Source organism: Primulina tabacum, chromosome 9, assembly GCF_025594145.1.
Source record: "Primulina tabacum isolate GXHZ01 chromosome 9, ASM2559414v2, whole genome shotgun sequence".
NCBI classification, from domain to species: Eukaryota; Viridiplantae; Streptophyta; class Magnoliopsida; order Lamiales; family Gesneriaceae; genus Primulina; species Primulina tabacum.
This window is the reverse complement of record NC_134558.1, coordinates 3671853-3682229: the sequence shown is the minus strand read 5'-3', so window position 1 is coordinate 3682229 and position 10377 is coordinate 3671853. Positions and strand designations below refer to the sequence as shown.

The following is a 10377-nucleotide window of genomic DNA, read 5'->3' as shown; positions in this document are numbered from 1 at the left end:
GAAAAATTGAACAAATTTTCATAAAATTTCAATTTTATCTAAAATGTTGTAAAATCAGAAAATCACATCCTTAGGCTTGAACAATTCCAGCCCATGAACCAGCACGATGTCCGAGACGTTCCCGGGCACCTGCCTATGTTGCCCGCCCACTGCCCGATTAGATCGAGAGCTGGTGGGCACGCTGTGCGTGCAAGTCTGCCCGGAACAATTCCGAGAAGATCGAAAATATATATGTATTTTTTGATTAAAATCAAAATTTTAATGGTGCATCAATTTTCTAAAAAAAAATTTTTGTGTGGTTAGAAATAAATTATTCAACATGAAGTAAACCATACGATAAAATACCACTGTTGGGTAATCGATTTTCTCGTGTCCAAAATGCAGCAGAAGGTTTTAAAAAAAATTTATTTGACATTCAATTAATACCTTTGGACATTCGTATGATTTAATCAATAAGAATGTTCATAGGGTGTTAGTAAATTTACCTTTAGTGAATTTACCAGTCGGCACCAACTATTCTGGGATTAGCAGATATAGTTCTTGTAGTATTTATTCCCTACGAACAATTTTCTTGAACTTCCTTTCTTCAAGCCTCCTAATCCGGTCCACGAGTAGATTGTTTGTTGCTCTTCTAAATCGCACTAGAAATTTAAAAGAGATTTTATTGTTGAGATCAAGAAAACAAAAGCGGCTCAAACCCTTCAAATATTCAAGGTGGCCGAATTTTTGAGAGCTTTTGGTGAGGATTTTTCGAAAAATTGCGAAGAAGAAGTGTGGAGGCTAGGGTTGAGGCCTCCCTTTTATAATATGAATCCATGACCTAATTTTCATAATTGTAGATTAGGTTATTAATTAACATTAATATGCATAATTAATTATTTAGACTAATCCAACTAATTTAATTAATTAAAATCCATTAAAACTTTAATTATAATTAATTAAAGTCCATTAAAACTTTAAATATTTAGCATCTTGGACTTGTACTCGTACAAGCCCATTATGCATACCCTATTTTCATTAAATATTTTATAAACTCAACCTTTGAGTTTAATAATTTAAATTTCAAATTTTATTATTCAACTCCTAACTCTCCAAATTTTAATTATCATAAATTCAACTACTTGAATTTATTCTCTCAAATTTTAAGTATCATAAATTCAACTCATTGAATTTATCATCTCATAATTTTATATAAATTCAACTTCTTGAATTTATTATCTCAACAGAAACAAATGATCCAGTGTTTGTGTGACCCTCAATGGTTCAGAGATACAACTAGTTGTGGATTCACAACTCTTTGTGATTAATACATTTTTTTTATTCGGGCTTACCCTAATTTTGCCACATTTCATGCACCAACATTTAATCATGAGAATGTCAGAAATCATTTTCGGATTAAAACAATCGAATCATGATAAGAGCGTCTAGTAGCATCGTCTCATGATTCCCTAGGTATCACTAATAGTGTATGCAAGAACCAATTTGTTATGATTAACATACAGTACAGTCATTTCATCTCATATATCCTCATCGAATCTATAATCATTAGTTCATCGAGGGTTGAATATTAGATTTGATAGTTATGTGATATATTAATGAAATATTCATAGCGTCATCGCATGCACAGCTAGAGAACTCTTGTCTCTAATGCACATCTTACAATCTGGTCATGCATTGCTATTTCGTTAGATCACATAGGATATCCACACCAGTAGGTGAGCGGTGAATTCTCGACACTACAAGAAATTTCAGAATCAACAACACACATACCGTTGTTAAAAAACTTTTAACAACTGGTTTTGGTTTTACGGTTTTAGTTAAAACCATTGTCGTAGATCATTTTTTAAGCAAAAGACAACGGTTTTTATAAAATCGTTGTCTTTTGGGGGTCAAAGACAACGGTTTTTATGGTCAATAACAACGGTTCTGTAAAACCGTTGTCTTTGAACGTTTATGACAACGGTTACCGTTGTCTATTAGCATGTTTTTTGGACAATCGACAACAGTTTTAGAAAACCGTTGTCGATTAGGGTGTGTTTAGAATAAATCACAACAAAACCGTCGCTAATGTTAGCAACGGTGTTATGTAAACCGTCGCTATTTTGAAATTAGCGACGGTTTAAATAGAACCATCGCTAAAGTTAGCAACAGTATCATGTACAACCGTCGCTAATTTGAACTTAGCGACAGTTTAGATTACACTGTCGCTAATCTTAGCGACGGTTTAGCTAAAACCGTTGCTGATATTTGCGACGGTTGATATACACAAACGTCGCAAATGTCAATAATTAACATTCCCTCCAATGTTAGCTACGGTGTTATGTAAACCGTCGCTATTTTGAAATTAGCGAGAGTTTAAAATTAACCGTCGCTAAAGTTAGCAACAATATCATGTACAACCGTCGCTAATTTGAACTTAGCGACGGTTTAGATTATACCGTCGCTAATCTTAGCGACGGTTTAGCTAAAACCGTTGCTGGTATTTGCGACGGTTGAAAGCCGACCGTCGCAAATTTCAAAAATTCGATCCCGCCTAACATTCCCTCCATTTTCTTCCACTACTCTCTATAAATACCTGTAAATTCGTTCCATTTTCTTACACTTCACTTCACAACACTTAAAATTTTTCTCACTTACACGATTTTACAACTTCACAAAACTTAAAATTTTTATCTCTTACACGATTTTACTACTTCACAACACTTAAAATTTTTATCTCTTACACGATTTTTTTACCACTTCAAAACAATTAAAATTTTTATCTCTTACACGATTTTATCACTTCACGACATTTCAATTTTTTTATCTCTTATACGATTGTACCAATTCACAACACAGATTTATTAAATTCTTAAAAAAAAATTTATTTTACCTAAAATATTAGCGACGGAAAACATGTAAACCATCGCTAAGTAGCGACGGTTTTGCACATGAACACCGTTGCTACATTTAGCAACGGTTATTAATAAACCGTTGCTAAATTTAGCGACGGTAGAACAAACAGTCGCTAATTAACGACGGTTTATATATTCTTTCTGTCGTACAAAACCGTCGCAAATTGTAGCTACGACAACAGTTTTTCATTTGCGATGAAAACCGTCGCAAATTGTAGCTACGACAACAGCGAAAAACCGTTGTCTTTGAGCGAACCATTTAACAACACTGGCTTTAACAACAGTTTTAAAAGGGCTACGACAACGGTTTATCGTATGTCATTTTTCTTGTAGTGCGACTACAATGCACTTGCTCCTACACATGTCTCAATTGCACCAACCTCGCCACCTTGTGACCATCGCGGAGTCGGTAAACGAGTCAAAGCACAATCCTAGTATGTAGAGCCTCAGTGTTGTCCCGGATCGTAAGGACTAATGATGTACAATCACAACCACATACTTTTTATCTCAATGAATGACAATAACTTGGAACGTTCGATGGAGGGTTGTTCGGTACAATCATCATATGATTACTCATATGCATATATGATTGGACATCTCTATGCCCTTACTATGAAACATGGTACACAACATCACAGATGCTAGTCTCAAGCTCAAGCGACCTTTATTCTTGTTTTTAGGCGATTGAATCGACTTGGAACGAATTTAGAATATACAGTGTTTACAAGTGAGTTTCAAGATGGAATTACGATTCATTTTTATTAAAAAATAATAAAACACTTTATCTATGTCAATTGCATGAGTATATGGATAAAGTGAAATGAAACCAAGAAACATAAATCATATTAAAATAAAGACTGTTAATCACAATTGAGTCGATAAATTTCTTAGTCAACCGTCGGAATTCCTTATGCCACAAAAAATTGTTTATGTTAGGCAACATTTCGAACTTGAACAAGTGTTTGTTCATAAAAATTGTGATTATTCAAAAAGTCAAATCTATTACAGATGTCATTTATACATTATAAATATAACTTGTTTTCTAAATCGTGGCAGTCAATAACATTTCGTTTTTTTTATGTTAAAAAAATATTTACTTTAAAAAATAATTTAGACATCATATGCATTACATAAATCTAATATAAAATATGCAAAGAATCAAAACTTTAACCAATTTATTTCTTAATTACTTTCTAAAACATTACATACAAGAGTAGTCTCTCATTTAATTTTTATATATGAGACGGGTCAATCATACCGATATTCACAATAAAAAGTAATAATCTTAGCATAAAAAGTAATAATTTTTCATGGATAACCAAAATAAGATATATGTCTCACAAAAACACTGCACGTGAGACCATCTCACACAAATTTTTATCTACTTACAAATATGCTTATTATTTTTTTTTGGGTGATAAAATCTTATGTTTTTTATTAAATTTCATTGAGAATTCGGTCAACATGACCATGAGCATACAAAAGTTGGTTCGCGATGTCTTTTAAAATGAAATTTATTAACACTTGGAATTGTAATGGCGGAAGTGAAGTTGTTTGGTTTTTGGGGAAGCCCGTATAGCCGAAGAGTTGAAATGGCTCTAAAACTGAAGGGAGTGGAATACGAATACGTAGAAGAAGATCTGAATAATAAGTCCCCTCAGCTTCTTCAGTATAATCCAGTTCACAAAAAAGTTCCCGTGCTGCTGCACAATGGTAAGCCGATTGTGGAGTCGTTGGTGATTCTTGAATACATAGATGAAACTTGGGGAGATGGGCCATCCATCTTGCCCAAACATCCTGCACCTCAGAGCTGTGGCGCGTTTCTGGGCTAAATTCCTGGATGAGAAGGTACTGTTTTATATATATATATAATTCGCTTCGTTTTGTTTTGTTTTGTTTTTTCATATCTTTTTGTTGGAACAGAATATCAGACTGGATTGATCTTATGGGAGGAAATTTCTATTTTACTTGTGTGTTGGGCTTATTAAAGTGAATTCGATTGTTTTCCTTATTTGGATGGATTAGTTTGTTTTCTATAAATTCACAAGTTTGTTTGTTTGTTTGTTTATATATCTTTTTCTGTTTCGAAAACAAATTAGGGTTGAGTTGATCTCTTCAAAATCATTGCCGTTCCATTGATCAGAAATTCAGTTCAGTTTTGACAATATGTCGAGTTCTTCGTCATACTGTTATTTGTCAAGTTATCTGTCAATTTATCATCTTAATACATTATTTGTATTTTTTTTTTATTTCAGTCCCGTCTGAAAATAATGACATGTAAATAGTCTGGTGATAAAAGGAATAAGATTGATATTTTTTAAAAAAAATTAGTAAATTAAGATCGTGAATTTTAATATGTCCCGCTGTTCTCCTCAGTACAAGCAAATATCATAAGATGTGAGCTGAATACTTGTTATAATTCAGTGCTTGCCAGCATGTAGGAAGGCTTACTTGAGTGCAGGGGAGGAGCAACTGAAAGCCAAGGAAGAAGCGGAAGAATTGCTAAAAGTTCTTGACAATGAGGTTAAAGGCAAGAAATTCTTTGGAGGAGATAGCATCGGGCTGGTTGATATTGCTGCCAATGTTGTTGCTTATTGGCCTGTTATTATTGCTGAAACACTGGGAGTTGAGCTCATCACAAATGATAAGTTCCCGAATTTGTGTGCGTGGATGGATGAATACGTCAACTCGAACTTTTTCAAGGAGCATTTGCCTGATCGGGATAAGTTGGCGGCACATATCAGGACTTGGTTTCAGAAGACCAGTCCAGTTAAACAATAGCCGTCGATCGTTCAAGTCGCTGGAGTAAACTAGAATTGTTGCAACTTCTTGCTTATTTTCTGTGTCGCCCCGTTCCATAAATGAGGCCTTTTTTCCCCGCATATTTAACCCAGTTTCCATCTTAGAGTGTTTCGTATTGAGTACCTTTGTTTCATTCCATCATGAGAATGTTATGAAATAATTTATTGATATTTGGATAATCTCCGGAAAAACAAAAAAATAATATCCTCGACCCAAGCAGTAGCACATATGTATCTCCCTTGTCTGAAAAATATATTCTGAACAGCTTAAGTAATTTTGGTCTATAAGTTGTGTGAAATTTAGATCAAGAAATGTTTTCCTCCCTCTCGAAACTTCCCCCTTGGAAAGACAGTTTCTTTTTTAATAATCGTGATTCATGAATTTCCTAATAATTTAATATCCTAGAGTTGTAATGGCGGAAGTCAGTGGAAATGGCGTTGACAGAAAAATAAGTCCCCTCCTCAGCTTCTTCAGTATAATCCACTTCACAAAAAAAATTCCTGTGCTGCTGCACAATGGTAAGGCGAGTCATTGCTGCTGATTCTTGGATATATTGATGACACTTGGTTATTTGTTCTCGTTCACCCGTATTATTAGAATATCGGAAAATATGATGTAAACATTGTGGAAGGCTTGTTGGATTCCAGGGGAGGAGCATGAGAAGGACAAGGGAGAATCACAGGAATTTCTAAAACTTCTTGATAACGAGCTGAAAGGAAAGAAATTCTTCGAGGGAGATAGCATCGGACTGGCCGATATTGCTGCCAATTGTATTGCCATTTGGTTTGGGATCATCACCGAAGTGGTGTGAATCGAACTTCTGACCAACAACAAGTTCCCGAAGTTCAACTGAGCTTTAAGGAATATTTGTCTCAGCGCAATATATTAACCGAGTTTACGAGGGCTCGGTTTCTAGAGGCTAGTGCGGTTAAATTATGAGAGTCATCCGTTTATTTTATGGGAGTGTTGGTGTACCGATTTTTCGTACTCAAGGCGCAGCGAGAATTTTAAAATTTTAGTTTCGACGCTCGAAACTTTCTTTGGACGTCGTTTGTTTTGTAAACATTCATTTAGTGTTTAGATTTTATACCCGTGCGCAAATTACGTTGGACTCCAAATCAATACGGGATTAGGAGAGATGACCCTTCTTGTATATCCCTTCGAACGGATCTCCGCCTTTTTATCGTCAAATTAGGTACATGATCAGAAACTTTGTTTCTTGTTTGGATTCTACTAGTAATCAATCACAAACAATTTTGTGTTGAGACTGAAACGTCCGACTTTCCAAATTCTGGAGTCGATGCAGCGTCGTCGGGACGTGGCGGCCGTGGAAGAAGTTGGCAGAAATTTTTCACCAAATTTCTTGTGATGGCTGAAAGCTTCTTGGACGAGGAGGAGGAATTTTTGTTGTGTGAAAAAACTTTGTTATTTTATATGACCCTCAATAAAATATCTATATAGATCGATTCTTGATCACATCAAGATTCCCTCTCTCATCAAGATTCATAATCATTGTCTCACCAGGACGCTTAATTTGCCTTATATTAAATTATCATATTTTTATTATATAATGTATTTATAAATTTTGATAATAAATGATATAATTATATATACGCATATCTTTATATCTTCATATAAAGTGTGATGTCTCAAGGATATAAGTCTTGTTTATATAATGAAAATTTTAAAGATAAAAAATTTCACTTACCATATTTGAGAGCCGCTAGTTTTGTTAACTTTTTACCAAAACACACAGTTTTACTCTCTTTCCTCAATTAGTTGTTAAGCTAACTTCCATTTCTTTCATCTTATTGAATCAACTTATAAACGATTTTATAAACATCATGTTTGATCTCTGTCAAACTATAATCGTCAAATTCAACTCCTTGAGCTTTGATTTTCTCAACGAGAACACAAAATCTGATATTTGTGTGACCTTTCAATGATTCAGAGATACAACAATTTGAATATCGCATGTGCCTCGTATTACATGGTGATTACATTATTTAATCTTTAAGATATTCATTACATATTAGCATATCCGTTCACACGTTAGTGGCGACAAGTCAAATTAATGTCCCTATAAGAAAGAATACCAAACCTACATTGATCAGAAAGTCAAGCCTGAGATTGAATGGCGGAAGTGAAGGTATTTGGTGCTCGGCTAAGCCCATTTAGCGGGAGAGTCGAGATGGCACTGAAACTGAAGGGAGTGGAATACGAATTCATAGAGGAAGATCTAAGCAACAAGTCTAAACTTCTTCTTCAATACAATCCAGTCCACAAAAAAATTCCTGTTCTCCTGCACAACGGTAAGCCAGTTGCCGAGTCATTGGTGATTCTTGAATATATTGATGAGACTTGGGAACATGGGCCATCCCTCTTGCCGAAACATCCTTACGACAGAGCCACGGCGCGTTTCTGGGCTAGATTCGTTGATGAGAAGGTACTAGTTTTTTCTTTTCAATTGATTGAATTCTATTGTTTTCATTATTCGGATCGTTTAGTTTGTTTTTCTATAGATTCATTTTGACTAGTACCTTTTTTTTTTTATCGATTTCCTTAAAGCTTAGTGGTTAAATGTTTTTGTTGCAGTGCCTGCCAGCATTCTGGAAGGCTTGTTGGACCACAGGGGAGGAGCAAGTGAAAGGCAAGGAAGAAGCAGAAGAAGTGCTTAAATTTCTTGACAACCAGCTAGAAGGCAAGAAATTCTTCGGGGGAGAGAACATTGGGCTGGTGGATATTGCTGCCAATTTCATTGCCTACTGGCTTCCGCTTATCACCGAATTGGTGGGAATCGAACTCATAACAAGCGAAAAGTTCCCGAATCTATGTGCATGGATCGACAAGTATGTTAACTCGAGCTTTGTTAAGGAACGTCTGCCTGATCGCGATAAATTGGCTGAGCATATCAGCACACAGTTTCTGAAGAGCAGTGCAGCTAAATGAGAGCCATCCGCTATTGTTTATGCTACAAGTTGGGTTAATCTTGCTTTATGTCCTTGTGATAATGTGTTTGGAAGCTTTTGTTTGGAAAATAAAATGACACCTCTATGCTCTCATGTTTCTTGAATTGATCCTTGTTTGTTTAACATTATCTTCGGGTTTTTAAAATTGTAATTTTAGTCGTGCAATTTTATTATTTTTGTTTTAATATTATGACATATTAAAATTTTGTTTTCATACAGTAATTTAGATTTTTTTGTAATAAACCACTAAATTCATCGAATATGGTTTATTTGACATTGATTGTGTCCTATATGTCATATGTGAAAATAAAACTTATATTGTAAACATTACAATATACATAACAAAAATAAAGCAAAACAACAAAATTTTTTCTTATAATTTTGAAGTACTGTGGGTTGTATTACTTTTATTTCCTATATATATCTTTGTTATCACATTAATTTTAACTTAACAAATACGAGCTTTCTTCGTAGTCACGTATGGTATAATCGATATTAAATAAATCATATGTATTGGATTTGGTGGTTCCAAATTTGACAAATTAGTGCAATATAGATTTTTTCTTTATCCAAATTTATTATCGTTGATATCAAACTAAATGATACAAAAACAAAATCAGTTATTGCGAAACTTACACGAGTCATATTCGTTCTCGAAACTTCCTCCAAATGTACGATTTCCCCTTCTTCAAGACGAGATTGTATGAGCTCATGCCATACGTCAGCTTTGATTTTCAATTTATTTATTCTTTTTTTTGACCAAAATCAGTATGATTTTGGTTCACTGTACTAGACTAGACTAGAACAACATTAAATAATTTTTTTAAGTCTTATTATTTATTATATACATATAATATATATATAACACATAATTGATTTTAATTCAAAATTTTGTTGGAAGGATTTTAGAGCAACGGTGTTTTTCTTTTTAATTATTATTTACACTTCTTGGATAAACCATTTTCTGTATATGGGTTTTCTAAATTCTAATAGGTGTGTGTTTGATAGATAAAAATATTTTTTTTTATTAAACATATAATCAAGTGTTTCTAACACTTCTTGGATTAAGTCAAAAATATTTTATTGGAACATTTAATGTTCGCAATATTGATTTTGAGGTTAATAAAACTTGTTATTATATTTCTAAAATATTTACTCACATGTGAAGTTGTAAACACAAGAAACAAATTGAAACTGAATTTATCCAAATTGAATTTCTGGCGAGCTTAGGTGTTTTGATGATATCTCTCAGCTGGATAATTCAAATGACAATACGCCAACTTGACTGATTAGAAAACTCAATTTGGAACAAGTTATATTTTACGTCAGTTGGGCAAAATCGGATGTTATCTAGGTCTAACTGATCGCTGAATTACCAAACTGATTGCACGAAAACAGCAATCAGTTGAGTATGAGTAGTTGCGGTATTTTGATCATATATCTCAACTAGATTATTGGAATGAAGCGATTCAGTATGTGTTAGAAAGATAAGACAATGATCTACAAAACATCTTCAGAAGTCAAAGTCTGAATTGAATCTTAAGATGCTGATAAATGACGAGAAGGTACTGGTTCTACACAAACTGAAATCAGCAAGACTGATTTCAGCACTCGAGTTGAAACTGAACCAATTGAGCAGCTGACCAACTGAATTGAACCGAACCAGCTGACCAGTTGAGTAGACCAAAACTAAACTGGACCAGATGAGTAGA

At 34.1% G+C, this 10377-nt stretch overlaps 1 protein-coding gene and 1 pseudogene across 1 annotated transcript; both read left to right on the top strand.

Moving 5' to 3' along the window:
* Positions 1–4378: 4378 nt before the first annotated feature.
* LOC142504623 (putative glutathione S-transferase) lies at positions 4379–5875 on the top strand (annotated as a pseudogene).
* A 1912-nt stretch (positions 5876–7787) lies between these two features.
* LOC142556793 (putative glutathione S-transferase) lies at positions 7788–8786 on the top strand. The gene is made up of 2 exons (XM_075668283.1): positions 7788–8142; positions 8292–8786. Exons 1-2 carry the CDS (start codon positions 7831–7833, stop codon positions 8643–8645), a joined length of 666 nt encoding a protein of 221 aa, XP_075524398.1. The 5' UTR covers positions 7788–7830; the 3' UTR covers positions 8646–8786.
* Positions 8787–10377: the final 1591 nt, after the last annotated feature.

Excerpts from the sequence above, each read along its gene's own strand:
- LOC142556793 (XM_075668283.1), top strand. The coding sequence starts at position 7,831 with ATGGCGGAAGTGAAGGTATTTGGTGCTCGGCTAAGCCCATTTAGCGGG. Across the intron at positions 8,143-8,291 it reads CTAGATTCGTTGATGAGAAG|TGCCTGCCAGCATTCTGGAA; the intron begins GTACTAGTTTTT and ends TTTTTGTTGCAG.